Consider the following 15,340-nt stretch of genomic DNA (forward strand, 5'->3'; position numbering starts at 1 on the left):
CGCTTAATACCACTACTGCGATAATTTGCTGAATTTGTGAAAGCATATCCCTGTGTTTTTATATTTAATGTATCTCAATTTTCTGTTTTTGGTGTGTTTAAGAATTATTCTCCGGAAGAATAAAGTGTATTTTGTTTTTGTTAATAATTGTAAACTCCGAGAAAGTTATATTTGGACAACAAGTTACCATTAGCTAGCATGTAGCTTTTTGTCAGTGTCCATGGATCTGGCCGAGACTTGTTGCAATCATTAGCATCATTAGCTCACAAATACTATCACCGCATTGGAACTGTTTTTTGAAATGGATATTTTAAGAGACGATGAAGTGCATGAGCTGAAATACAAACCCGGGGGCCGCTTGGATATGAGCCACGGCTTCCTGCACCATATCCGGAGGAACCAGATTGCTAGGTGATTTCCTCAGCTAATGCTAGTAGCTAGCATTCTAGCTGGTTCACAACATCCAGCCATAATTTGCAGAGCTGCAATCAGACATGTTTTATAGAAGTTGATGTGATGATGAGAAAAGGTTTAGTAGCAAGGCAGAATATGACTTACACATATTCTTCTACGCTTAAAGTAGAAACACAAAGAAAGGTCGCAGAGGCCCAATTGCCAAAGTTATCCTTGGTTTAGGACACTGGAGGCAAAACAACATACAACTGCTTATTACAAAAAAAGAGTTACAGGGTTTTTTTTTTTGGGTTTTTTTTAATATTGTCACGGTGTCAATCCATGTAGCACACTGTAATCAGATGTGGCGTTCAATATCAAAGAACAGGCGAAGGTGTTTGTGTCAGATTTTTAGGGGTATGTAATGTATAACAATACAATATAACATATGCCTTTGTTGTGGACTATTGACATAGCATATGCAGATAAAAATGGCTTTGAGATTGCCAAAATTCTGCTGTCTCTCTAGTGCATTTCACTACAGCAAATGTATAAAAAAAGTTATGTTGTAGCTGTGTGAGGGAAGCAGGACTGCAAGCTATTAGTAAAACAATAACATTACCTGTTTAAACAAATAGGTTAGAAGATCAGAGATATGTTGCGCTGCATGGTTTTGTAACAAATATGGCATATTGTACATCTCCAAGCCATAACAAAATGTCGATTTCTTGTCTCTTCAAGAGATGACTATGATAAAGAGGTGAAGCAAGCCAAAGAGCTTCAGCGGCGGAGGCACACGACAACACCTAGAAGACCACGACGACCTGATATCCAAGTGTACCATCCTCGGCGCAGACGTAAGTATGATTAGCTTTTTCATTGTTTTTGCCAACAGCAAATCCATTGAGTACAGCAAAGAACATGGACGTGTGTGTTTATTCCCCAGATGGATCAGAGCCAGGGGCTGGTGCTGAGGCCGAAGAGTGGAATGAAAGTGGGTCAAGCACAGAGACGGAGACCCATGGTACTGAGCTGTTCTGGCTCGACTATCAGGCGGACTCCGGTACCATTACCTCCATCCTTGTGCACAAGGTTAATGCAGATCCCTTTGTCTGATATTTCTGTTTTTTTTTGTTTGGTTGGTTTTTTTTTTTAAATTTTTTATACTTTGCTTTGGTCTTAATTCCCTTGTGTTCTCTTTGTTTCTAAAGGAGGATAAGCCTGAGAAGGTGGTGGAGCGTGTCGCAGAGAAGAACATCCTGGATTCAGCCATGAGGGCAGTTCTAGAGGCTCGAATTCGAAAGGAAATGGACAAAAGACGAGACAAACGCTGACTGATGATCTCAGACAGTAGATTATGATGACAGAGGAGCTACAGATAAAGAGGAGCAATACTTCATTTGCAGTTCTAAACTCCTACATGGCATTAATGCTGTCGACAGTGTTGGAGGCATAATGAGAACTCTGAGATCATGTAGAGTGACTCTCAGCAGAGATCCAACTCGATGACCCACAATCAAGCCGTCTTCTGTTTTTGAAGGAGAGGGAACAGCACTTATAGACAGTGTGGTTGGGAGTTGACTGTCAGGTTCATGTTTACTACATTCTACTCACCTTGGACTGTTACCTCATACCCTCATACATAACTGTAGGGACACCTTCAAGTTGACTGGACCTATAAAATCATGTTGTTGCTTTCTAAGAGATAAATTCAGAAAGGAGTAGGTACTCTTTGACAGAGAGCACTGTAACGCTCCTCCGTCAAACATGTCCTGTGTTTCATGTGTTTACAAAGATCTAGTTTTTATAAACAAGATTTATTATTTTTTGGTAAAATGCTGTGAACGGTAAATCAGTCTATCAGCGATCTTGTGTTTAGAAATGTGAGAATTTCCTTTTGTTTTTTTACAGTTGGAGAGTTTCATGGATGTAGCCATGATAATGTGTTTGTGTTGCAACTGTATTTCATTGTTTTCAGTATTCTAATTTATTTTGGATTGTTGAAATACTTTTATTTTTGATACTGTAATATTTTTTGAGGACACAACTCTTTACACATAAAATGACCTATATATATATATAAAAGCCATTTATTACCGTCCAACTGTGTCTGGATGTGTATTATGAAATTGAGCCATAAAATGTTTTTTTTGTCACTTACGTTTTTATTGAGGTTTTTCTATTTTAAGTACATCAACACAAAAAACACAAATGCATAAACACAAACAGCACAGACTAAACAAAAACACATCTCTGCGGTGTTCGTAACATTAAGGATTCAAAAATCCATCAGCACAGCATTAATACTTATATCATCAGGTGACCTATTCTACACATCAGCCCCGCTCCCTCTATCTGTATGTTACAGTTGTAGTTAATTTCAGTGCAGTGTCTAGCTCCTATGACATGTTAAGTCCTTTTATAAAAAACAAAAACTGGTTCTAGACAAGCAAATATGATTCTCTTCGGTCATGCAAATTGGCTATAATTAACTCAAATGATGCATTCACTGTCATTAACTAAACCCACTCCCTATATCAGGCTTAACTCGACTTTTCCAGTTTCAAAGATGACCCTAGCAGCTGAGATAAAGCCTGTCAAGGCTAGAGCAAATGCTGGTTTTGAGATCTTGGGTAAACAAGACCTGTTCCTCAAGAGGAAAAGTTGAACTGCCTTTCTGCCTTTAACATTTAAAGCATAGATTATTTTCTAGTAAACTCATTTTAAGAGGACGGACGGGTGTAAAGTAATCTCGATGTGTTATTGTTGTTTTAGTGTCTTGATATGTTGTAAAAACACTCAAATCTGTGAGGTAGAATAACAGACTTTGATCACTTGTATCCAGCGATACAGATTGGTGGGAATATATGTATTATATATTAAGGTATTATACTATATTATATATAGTATATTATGGGGATATAGCAACAGATAGAAGTGTTGCACATCATGTCCTCAGCAGATGGCAGTATGAATCAGCATTTTAACTGCAGGCCTCACTTCTGTGCGTCTCAACTTTTGTTTTAATAGTAAGTGAAATTGGGTGTTCAACCATGAGCAGTGCTCAGTAACAGTGTTCTAATTTTTCAGACAGATGGCCAAGCTGTCTGTTTCCTATACACCCAACATTAACAGTTATTGTCACTCTTTCTAGGTTGCCACATAGATTCCTCTGTGTGCGACAGTTCACGCACTACTTGTTGAGCTTGCACCACATTTATTAAAAAGGTAGAAAGAAACTGGACTCATAAACCTTGGATTTCTGTATATTAGGGGGTTCTTGCATGAGCTGATTATGAGACAGCGAGTCCCTGGGCATAGATATGTTTAAGACCCCACCACTTCCACAGCATAGAAGCAAGACACAAAGACTTTGTGCTGGTTTTGCCTCTGTTTTTTTGTTGTTTTCATTATGCATCTCTCTTGTGAATTTATGTCTTTGTAGTAATTTTGAGTGTCCTTGTGGTAGTTTTACATCTCTTTGTAGTAGTTTGTGTGTCTTTGAGGTGATTTCGTGTCTTTTTCGGTTAGTCTGTGTCTCTTTGCAGTTCCTTTATGTCTCTTTTTGTGTCTCCCTGTGGTCATTTTGAGTCTGTTGGTCAGTATGTGTTAATTTCAGTGACTTTTTACAGGTGAAGGCCAGAAGGGGGCCTCAACACTTAGGGCAACTGGGCCTCTGTCCAGTAGGCCCGCTCAGTAATCCATCCATGTCTGCTTGTCTGACAAAGAGGCCTGTTTGGTGTCATTTTTATTTACCACCTTCCAACCTAGAGGTCTAGTTTTTTTATGTTGTCGACCTGCTCTTCCTGCTGGGGCAAGCCGAGCAAGTTAGAACCAGCCAGAGGTGTACAAAAGGTGCTCTTCACTCAAATTCTCAAGAATCCTCGAAACACACAAGCCTGAAGCTAGGTTCATGCTCGCTTTACTGACCCCGGGATGAGGGTCTGCAACACGTTGTAGCATATGGTTGTGCAACTGAATTTTTGTAGCTATGGGCGTCTGCTGTGCATGCGGGGCTTTTCCGATATCCATCCATCCATTTTCGTAACCACTTGGGGCGGCAGTAGCTCAGTCCATAGGGACTTGGGTTGGGAACCGGAGGGTTGCCTGCTCGAGTCCCCGTCCAGACCAAATGTGGAGCGTGGACTGGTGGCTGGAGAGGTGCCAATTCACCTCCTGGGCACTGCCAAGGTGCCCTTGAACAAGGCACCGAACCCCCCAACCGCTCAGGGCGCCTGACCAAGGCAGCCCCCTCACTCTGACATCTCTCCACTTTGTGCATGTATACGTCCTGTTTGTGCATGTGTGTGTCTTTTGGACCTGTGTGTTAATGACAACGGAGTGAAAAAAAATTGAATTTCCCCTCAGGGGGATTAATAAAGTATATAAAATTAAAATTATCCTCTTGAGGGTCACGGGCGGGCTGGAGCCTATCTCAGCTGACATTGGGCGAGAGGCAGGGTACACCCTGGACAGGTCACCAGACTTTCACAGGGCTGATACATAGAGACAGACAACCATTCACACCTTTGGCCAATTTAGAGACACCAATTAACTTATGCCCAACCTGCATGTCTTTGGACTGTGGGAGGAAGCAGGAGTACCTGGAGAAAACCCACGCTGACATGTGGAGAAAATGCAAACTATGCAGAGAAGGGCTCCCTCCTGGGATTGAAACTTTTCAGATATGTATGCCATAAATAAGGACAATAGCAAAAAACTTAACTGTTGCATTATACTACATTGGTTGTTCCAAACATCTGACTCCTTTCCTCACAGGGATTGTATAAAGGTGATAAAGTACGCCCACGAGTATTTCATATGAGTTCACAGTTAATCACAATTCCTCCACAGCACTGAAGTGTTGTGTTTGAACTGTGGCCTTTTGCAGGTAACACTCATTGAGTTCTTGCTTCTTCACAGAATTTTTTTGTTTGCATGCTCCCCAGGCGATGCTTTGAGCATAAGCCCCTCTGTGCATGCTTGTACACTGCACACCATCTGTGGAGGCCGGGACCAGATTGATGTAAAGGAGAGCTGTGAATCACGAACACTGACAGATTGGCTCAGGGACACAGAGATAAGAAACAAACAGTTCTTAAAAAAGGGTAACATTCCCCTTTAAACTTAGATACCAGCAGTAGAGCATGGGTTAAAGGTATCGCTGTCCCACAATACAGACAAATTCATCCCCATGCTTAAAAGTGGAAACACATGCACTTCCACTTCTATCGTCGGCTGTGGAAAAAAGACAAAGTCAAGTTGACATTTGGAGGGACGTGCAGTTGATCCACGCCATAGTAGGAGATTAATTCATTGTTTTCATTATACATGAAAGTATGCAAACTTCATCCTCTCTGACCACATGGCAGGCCAAGTCTCCATGGTGTTATGCAAGGCCTTGTCAAGGAGGAGCAGTCTCTGCTGTGCTATTGGTGGAACAGAGGCACTCCCCTTTAGACTGTCAACGCCCTTCTCCAGCTCACTTCCACTTAGCATGTGACTGAGGTTTTGAGAGGGGAGACACATTCCCATGTCACCCCCTCCTGCTCGCTAGATTATCTCCAGTTTCACCATTTCTCAATTGGCTGAAAATTACCCAATCACAACTCAAACCTTCACACCTTCCCCCTTAGTGCAGCTTCTCTTTAACAATGTTGTGTAACACACTACCTGTCCATCACCTATTTAACCCCAGGGGACATTTGATGAACGTTTGAATGCATGAAAATGAGCGAATTACTGAGGTACCTGTTGTGACTGGTAGGCTGGAAGTCATGGCTTTGATAATATCTGAGTCTAACTGGTTACGTAACATGTAAATATAACATATTTCCTTTAATGTCTAATTAGACCTCATTGTACTTATATGGCATGGCTGAGTACTCATTTCTGACCCAATGCACCATTATCCAGAGAAGGAGAAAGACGGCTATGTAGCCATCTTGAAGCATCTGCTCCTTTTCTAAAACAAGCTGAAGGTTTGCATTAAAACTATTGTTTCCTGTACAAACACACATCAACCCAAAGCCCTCACCAAACCCTGTGAGCACTGCAAGCAATTTTGTTCTCAAATTCTCTTTCAACAGTGGACACATCAGCGTCTTATCGTCGCCTGCATCACAGTGTTAGTGAGGGTTTATTTATTGAGGTGCTGACCTTTTGAAAAGTCATGGAAATATTGCAAATAAAGCTCCATTGTTTAACACAAAAGTACACGTTATCTGTTGCCCCTCTCTCTGTTGGCCCATCTTGGTTAGTGGAGTTATGTTTACTTTGTACCTGAATGTGTGGATTTATATTGTTTTTCTCTCTTGTATTTGTCTATGCTCACTAAAATGGCAACCCTCCAGGCAGCATCTTGCATTGTGTCTTGACTTTTCTTTTCTTTTTTATGCAATTAAATTGAAATAAACTACTTAAATATGCTCATGATAATCTAGTTTAACAAAACACACAGTTTGGAGCTTGTATCGGTTTCAACATGTCTCACGTTGTATTTTGGAGAGTTTTTGCCTGTGGCTTTTAAACTTTTCCAAGCTGAGTGAAGTAATCTCAAAGACGAACGTTACATAATATTCTGTAGAATTTAGTCTGGGCTGGGTTCAACCACAGATTCTGTCTAATACTGCTGTAATAACAGTCTAATGCTAATTTTGGAAGGTCTCCAGGACAACATGCAAACATAATTGCATAACTGTGGAGGAGTTACAGAAGACTGACGTGTGATAAGGTGTTATTAGTCAACACACCTGAATCACACGACATTTGCAGCGTTTAGAAACTCAAACTCTGGGGCGTCGGTGGCTTAGTGGTAGAGCAGGCGCCACATGTACAAGGCCGTTGCCACAGCGGCCCGGGTTCGACCCCAGGCTGTGGCCCCTTGCTGCATGTCACTCCCTCTCTCTCTCTCTCCCCCCCTTCACACTTGTCTGTCCTGTCAAATAAAGGCTAAAAATGCCCAAAAAATATCTTTAAAAAAGAAACTCAAACTCTCTAGAAACTTGTAGAATGTTGGCAATGTTTTAGTGCATATTTAACATTTTCAGTGGGGTTGGATGTATCAGAAATGGTAGTTGCCATAATTAGGACAAGTTGGAATGAATTTATTCCATTTTGCATCTAATAGGATTGTACTTTTTTTTTTTAAAAAGATATTTTTTGGGCATTTTTAAGCCTTTAATTGATAGGACAGACAAGTGTGAAAGGGGGAGAGAGAGAGGGAGTGACATGCAGCAAAGGGCCACAGGCTGGATTCGAACCCGGGCCGCTGCGGCAACAGCCTAAACAGGATTGTACTTAACAAATTTGCATTACAAAAATAGTCAAACATAGCCAAATGCAGACGTATATCCCCTTTGTTACCCAGTGTAAAACTACCACAAATTGCAAGACAATCTGTGAAAATACAGCTAAGACACCATTGTTTTTTCCGACTATTTGGTGCTCAGTCAGGAAAAGCACGACAGAAATCTGCCTGCTGAACCAACATCAGTTTTAAATTAACTGATGTTACTAGCTTGAGGTGAAATGGAGTAGTTCATTATGTGCAAAACACCAAAAGAGCAAGACGTGGTTTTAATTTCACTTTCCAGTTTTCTTACAGTACAGTACAGTAGAGCAACAGCAAGTGCACACTGATATTGCATCAGCTGTCACCCAATCCCCACAAGAACCTCCACTGAACTCAACTAACCTGCTTCTACTGTGACTACCCTCTACACGGCTCATTTGTGTGTGCTGGCAGTGAGAAAATTAAGACATTATCCTTTAGTTTGTTCTCACAGTCATGCTCTGTTTAGGTGTCCGCAGTGCTTGTTTGGTCTCAAATGTGAGCAGAGCACATGTGGTGTCCTCTGTGCTTTTTGTTATGGGAAGAATTGTCTGTAGTTTCGTTTGTTTTTTGCTTTTTGCCAAAGGAACCTTTCACCCCTTTGAGCACTACAAGTCGAGCACCATCTGGTTTCATTATATTTAAAAGAGGGCAGACATCTGTATGGCCAACACTAAGCAACTCACACCAAAACAGTTTAGATTAATAAAAAGCACTACATGGTAAATGGTACGGTGTTTGTGCATGTAAAAAACGTGCACGTTATCTCACAGAGTGAGTGTCATGTGCGTGTGGAACATTGCTCTCCAAGAACAATTTTCCACAATTTTTTTTAAAAAACAGCCCGGGGCATTTCAGCTGCAACAGCCTCTGTCAGTGCTGTGATACTGGTGCAGTCATGAGGGATCTTGCCCATTCAAGGTTGTGGGAGTGTAACCCCCCCACCATTCAGGGTTAAATATAGACGTTCAACTGAGCCAGTGTGGAAGTGGAAATGCGCAGCTGCTGTCGTCAAACTGCAGAGAGAACTTGAGGCCTGAACTTGATGGTGTCACTTGAGCGTGAACACTACTCATAGCTTGATATACTGTAACTGTAGTGATGTACTTTGTAAAATGAGCTGGGACAGCTCTAAGGGACAAGGAGTATTTCCAGACATTATTCATAATGCCAGCTTGCACAGATGTTTAAAGAGTTTGTAATTTAACCCTTTTATACACCTTTACATGTATGCATATATATGAAATTACAGTCTAGATCGCTGCCTTCCATTAACTTCCTTTTATGAGTAAAAAAAATCAAAATGTGTTTCATCTTGTCCAAGTCTTTGATGTTGCCATGGCAGGCAAAAGTAATGTATGCAGGTCTCCATAACACTGAAACTCATGCTCATGGTGCAGCGACCACATGTGCAGACCACAAAATCCACTCATTAATTTACAAAGCTGGTAGGATTTATGTGGCACACTAACAAAGCTAATTACAGTGAAGAAGCTCATTGGATTAGCAGTTCAGCACTGAAAAGGCTCTGGAGGTTCTTTGCGAGAACAGGATTTTATGCTAAAATCTCTCTGACTGAATGAGTCTCAGTCACGATGTAAAGTTAACACATGGGAGCACTGCAGTAAGTGAAGACTTGTTTGAATATAATAAATGTGTTGGCACCAGGAAGATAACAGATCATAGACTCCCCAAGGGTACAACGTGAAAATGTTTAGCTTATTTTCACATTTTCCTTTTATCTGTTAATAGATTGATGTTTTACGCAACACACTTCATAGGTAGCGATTACCTTTGCTACACCCTCAAGTCGCTGACTGCCAAAACCAGCCTTACTGGATATCTTCAACATCTGCCTTCAGGTCTGAGTAACTCGGAGTAAACAAACATTACTCTGTTGCTTTCGTTTAATTTGAGTCTGCTCATATCATATATTTATTTGTGATCAGATTATTATATCTGAAAGTTGTGCACACTAACGGAGAAAGCTGTTTGGCATCACAGCATGCAATAAATCAAAAAACATTAATAGTATATAGATACAGACAGAAAAACATACACAACAGAAAACCATCAGTACAAATAAATTCAGGATAATCATGGAGGTCCAAGGTTGTCTTAAAGGGATAGTTTGGATTTCATGAAGTGGGGGTGCACGGGGTTCTTATCCATAGTCAATGTATTAGAAACAGTGGATGTCAGTTTGTGGAAGCAGACAGGAAGACTACCACAGAAGTGAGGCAAAGCCCATGCTGACACGGGGAGAACATGCAAACTCCACACGGAAGGCCTCCTTCACCCTGGGTTTGCACCACCCACCCTGGGTACAAACCAGGAACCCACTCGCTGTGAAGCAACAATGCTAACCACTGCACCATGTGTCACCAACATTGTGTGACTTTGGCATGCAAAAGGGTTCATTTGATTCACCGAGTTTGGTTACGAGAGCATATGGGGAACTGAAGAAAGGGCTGTCTGGGTCAAGGTAAAGCAGCGATAATATTCTAAATAAACTTTACACTAAAACTGGTATTGATTTTTTTAATGGGACTTTTTTTTTAGGTGGCTAAAATGCTTCTTGTTGCTGCCCCCGCCCACAACAGTACATTGCCTCGCTTCACTGTCCGTACTTCGACTGCTTCTCCAAACTGGGGGCGTGCCAGCTGACATCTTCTGTTTGTAATACATAGACTATGGATAAGTACCTCATGTAACCCCTCTTCATGAGATCCAAACTACCCTTATCATGTGTTGATTTTTGCACAGTATTATTTGCACGGCACAAACCTAGCATTGCTGAGAGTTGTCTGTAAATGTGTTACCAGCTGGATAAATCTGTTTTCATAACCTCTAAGTTAGAATTTTACTCATGTGCTTTGCTACTAGCTTAATTTTCAAATGCCATGGATCATTGTTTGAACTCTGCTAAAGCAAACAAACTGTGGCTTCAAATCCTGTTGGAACAAACCAAACCAGTTCCAAACTGCTTTAATAAGATTAACCCAAGATTAGAGGTCATGCAAACATGTGAGAAATGTATGTGTGTTTAGCAGGGTTGCAACATGTTCTTTGTTAAAGCTCAAGTTGCAGTATCTGGAATTAGACTCTGGGCTTCAAGGGTTTGATTAGGTGGACCAGAACACCATGCAGTGCGTCCATCAATGTATTTTATCTTTGAATTTATCACGTTCACTCAATTATTATATAATTTTTTTTCAAGAATGCGCTGATAGTACATTTTATGAATTTATTTTTCTGTATTTCTGATGGCAGGTATTTAAGTGCATGTTTCTGGTGTCATCTTTAAGCAAGATTTTGGAAATCCAGCAGAGATATGTCTTGCTGTTTCTGAACATTCTTTACCATTACCTGTTTAAGGAGACTACAACAAATCACTGGATGTCTAAAGTCCTTTTCTGTGAGGCTTCTTTGCTTTACACTCTCTTTATTTTATGCCCACCTTGAGAAACTGCTTTATCACACTTTGCCTTTGGCCTCATTTTCCTGCACTCACATTTACAGCTGTATTGTTTTGTTACATGAATGCTTGCTTAGACCAAGGCCAAGGCCTCCAGGAGCCCTGTGTGCTTAGGTTACAATATCAAAGTGTCAAAGGGCCAAAATGTGAAGTGCAAATGGCCACAGAATCACAAAGTGCGCATTTCTGTCCTATTGTGTCTACAGTAGCTATATGGTCTAATCTCCATTATCAGCTCAAGGTTTTCTGTGACACATGTGAATTCCTCTGATAATCTACAGAAGATAAAGATCACTCAAGAATCCCATCTTGTTGTTCCTATTCCTCATTAGGATTTGAAAAGCCTTGAGTTAACTATAGTCAGTAGATAACTGTGTCCACTTTTAAGTTAAGAGAAAAGTGAATGTCTTGAACAGGAACCTAACAAAGGCTAAACAACAAAATTAACACAGCCATTGTCTGCTGGCATCTCATGTTGCATCTCAAGGTTCGCTTGGTATGTAGCTAGCCGACAGAATTTATATGCGTTTGGGATTCTAGGGTTCTTTTTTTAATGAGTTAAAGCTCATCGTTTAAGTCCCCACATATTGTGATCAGATCAAACATTTACAGCGGGTAAAATAAATATTGAACACGTCACCATTTTTCTCACTAAATATATTTCTAAAGGTGCTATTGTCATGAAATTTTTCACCAGATGTCGGTAACAACCCATGCAATCCATGCATGCAAAGAAACCAAAATAAATAATTTCAGAAATTAAAGTTATGTGTAATGAAATGGAATGACACAGGGAAAAAGTATTGAACACGCTTACTGAAATTTATTTAATACTTCATACAAAAGCCTTTGTTGGTAATGACAGCTTCAAGACGCCTCCTGTATGGGGAAACTAGTCGCATACATTGCTCAGGTGTGAGTGGGCCTCTTCTGTGAACTCTGATCTTTAGTTCTTTCCACAGATTTTCTATTGGATTCAAGTCAGGTGATTGGCTGGGCCATTCTAGCAGCTTTATTTTCTTTCTCTGAAACCAATTGAGTGTTTCCTTGGCTGTGTGTTTGGGATCATTGTCTTGCTGAAATGTCCACCCTCGTTTCATCTTCATCATCCTGGTAGATGGCAGCAGATTTTTATCAAGAATGTCTCGGTACATTTTTCCATTCATCCTTCCTTCAATTATATGAGGTTTGCCAGTGCTGTATGCTGAAAAACAGCCCCACACCATGATGTTCCCACCTCCAAACTTCACTGTTGGTATGGTGTTTTTGGGGTGATGTGCAGTGCCATTTGACCTCCAAACATGGTGTGTATTATGGCATCCAAAGAGTTCAATTTTGGTCTCATCTGACCAGACTATATTCTCCCAGTATTTCACAGGCTTGTCTAAATGTTGTGCAGCAAACTTTAAACGTGCTTCAACATGCTTTTTCTTCAGCAATGGAGTCTTGCGTGGTGAGCGTGCATACAGGCCATGGCGGTTGAGTGCATTACTTATTGTTTTCTTTGAAACAATTGTACCTGCTAATTCTAGGTCTTTCTGAAGCTCTCCACAAGTGGTCCTTGGCTCTTGGACAACTCTTCTGATAATTCTTTTCATTCCTCTGTCAGAAATCTTGCGAGCACCTGGTCGTGGCCGGTTTATGGTGAAATGATGTTCTTTCCACTTCCGGATTATGGCCCCAACAGTGCTCACTGGAACATTCAGAAGTTTAGAAATCCTTCTGTAACCAATACCATCAGTATGCTTTGCAACAATAAGGTTGCAAAGGTCTTGAGACAGCTCTTTGGTTTTACCCGTCACAAGATGCTTCTTGTGTGACACCTTGGTAATGAGACACCTTTTTATAGGCCATCATTTAGGACTGAACCAGCTGATATTAATTTGCACTGACAAGTGGCAGGATTGCTTTCTAATTACTGATAGATTTCAGCTGGTGTCTTGGCTTTCCATGCCTTTTTGCACCTCCCTTTCGTCATGTGTTCAATACTTTTTCCCTGTGTCATTTCACATTATTACACATAACTTAATTTATGGACATCTATGGTTTGATTTCTTTGCATGTGTGGATTGCATGGGTTGTTACCGACATCTGGGGAAAATTTCATGACGATAGCACCTTTAGAAATATATTTAGTGAGAAAAATGGTGACGTGTTCAATATTTATTTTACCCGCTGTATGTTGCAGAAGAATCTAAATACAGTAAATTATGAATACACCCTGCTATTAACAACGGTTTAAAAGAATTATGGTTTATGTTGCTATTTACAATTGCAATTCACGTATACAATAAGTAATGGGGCAAAAGGGAAGGGAAGATAAAAACATGCTTAGTCATGTAATCAATGTGTGTTTTGAAAGGCGGTCATTTGATGTGACACACAGCTCAAACAAACCTCTTCCTTTATGCAATGCAGTTTGCATTAATGCTGACTCATTTATTATTAACGGTCTGGGCATTGTCTCATACGGATGTTGAAATAAAGGAATACTTCAACCACAACATTATCATTTGAATATCAGTTAGTCACCTGTGTTATGATAAATTTCTGTGGAAAACGAATTTCTTCCACGCCTTCATGATTAAGTAAGAATCCATAAACAGTGAATATTCTTAATGGAGAAAAGGTGTCAGCAAAAACTACATCAAAACATCTTCAAACATCATGAAACCTTAGGATTTAAAATGCCTGGGCAAGCATGTGTGTTTGAACTCTGCACAGTGGAAAGCATGAGCACAGTTAAAATGCATAAGCTTGCACAGGCACGCTACCTGTATGTAAAGTGTTTTAAATAGGAAGCAAAAATGCATGTTTGGGAAGTACCTGGTGTACAACTGAATAAACTGAATAGAATTGGATTACACTGCAGGAGTTGTAAACAGATATTTTGATACAGTCCCTATGTGGGATTGCCCAGGGGTTCGATTATGCCCCCATGCCAGTTACCCACATGGTTTGGTTTCATCAGATGGGCCCCACATAGATTATGCTAGGGCTTCCTAAGTACAAATTGGGTATGGGCCCAAAATGAGCATCTTATCTGGGGCCCGCTTGGGTAAACCTACTCATGTAGGCAATTGTCATAAGGGCAGTGGTGAAATCTGTGGACAATCCCATATAGGGCCTATTTTCCCCTCCATTTACGTCCCAAATGGGCCCCCATACAAATGTCAGCTGGTAACAAATGATTTATTAGGTGAAGCATTTCTTTAAAAAGCAATAAGCAAATCTGCTTAGGACACCTACACAAAACGATGTCAGTAGTATTGCAGTATGGGGTGTTCATATCGGAGCAACAAAACACACAGTGATGCTTGGTGTCAAAGAAAAATTTAGATAAAGTGGCATTCAGTTGAGGTTGGACAAGTTATAACACCTGGGGACCATCATAAAATGAAAAAGCTTTTAACGGATAAAGCCACCAGTTGACTTACCTGCTCCACAACCTGCAAGTCTCTGCAAGCTATTCTCCTGTCACACTTTAAATAAAGTGACCTTTTTATTAGGCCCAGGCAGATGCCAGAGGTCAATATAAGGTGGGTTGTGTAAAGACCAAGAGCATAATGCAAGAGGCCTTCCCAAACCACAACCCTGAAATAAACCATTTCCCACTAAGTCCCCGACAGCGAACCTGATGAATGCAAACGAGCGTCTCAAACACTTTTTGAAGACTGTCAAGTTCCACGGATTATAGTGCATACAGAAATCCTTTTGACACACCATCAATAAAAGCTTATCACTTCCTCAAGACAACGTCACTATGTGTCACCATGGACATTGATCATTTTTATAACAGCCATCATGGAGAAGTGGTGACCTGTGAATGGGGATGACCCAGTGTTTCAACAGTATCGTGGTGCTAGGATAACATCAATTACACTTCAAAGTCAATGGGGGAAAACCCCACTTAATTCATGTGTGGAAACCTTTTTTAAATTTCGACAATGTTAAATTGGGGATATGTGCATTAAAAACTGAGATGTGTGGCTGAAACACTTAAGAGAGCATCACCAACACAATCATTTCTTCTCTCCATGTAATTATCAGTTACTTTAGTGAACTCTAGACCCTTAGGACACAGTATCAGGGTTAATTTCTGTTTGAGCAGGAAAAGGCATTTCCTATAATGGCTG

General features: G+C 40.5%; 1 protein-coding gene across 1 annotated transcript; it reads left to right on the forward strand.

The window, feature by feature from the left end:
• The first annotated feature begins 46 nt into the window (after nucleotides 1–46).
• lg6h2orf68 (linkage group 6 C2orf68 homolog) lies at nucleotides 47–2,534 on the forward strand. The gene is made up of 4 exons (XM_049579469.1): nucleotides 47–411; nucleotides 1,135–1,250; nucleotides 1,340–1,485; nucleotides 1,605–2,534. Exons 1-4 carry the CDS (start codon nucleotides 302–304, stop codon nucleotides 1,725–1,727), a joined length of 495 nt encoding a protein of 164 aa, XP_049435426.1. The 5' UTR covers nucleotides 47–301; the 3' UTR covers nucleotides 1,728–2,534.
• The last annotated feature ends 12,806 nt before the right edge of the window (nucleotides 2,535–15,340 follow it).

The sequence above is a fragment of the Epinephelus fuscoguttatus genome, linkage group LG6, assembly GCF_011397635.1.
Source record: "Epinephelus fuscoguttatus linkage group LG6, E.fuscoguttatus.final_Chr_v1".
Classification (NCBI taxonomy): domain Eukaryota; kingdom Metazoa; phylum Chordata; class Actinopteri; order Perciformes; family Serranidae; genus Epinephelus; species Epinephelus fuscoguttatus.

Coding starts and splice junctions, on each gene's coding strand:
- lg6h2orf68 (XM_049579469.1), top strand. CDS start 302: ATGGATATTTTAAGAGACGATGAAGTGCATGAGCTGAAATACAAACCC. Junction 1,251..1,339: donor GTACCATCCTCGGCGCAGAC/GTAAGTATGATT, acceptor TTTATTCCCCAG/ATGGATCAGAGCCAGGGGCT. Junction 1,486..1,604: donor CCTCCATCCTTGTGCACAAG/GTTAATGCAGAT, acceptor TTGTTTCTAAAG/GAGGATAAGCCTGAGAAGGT.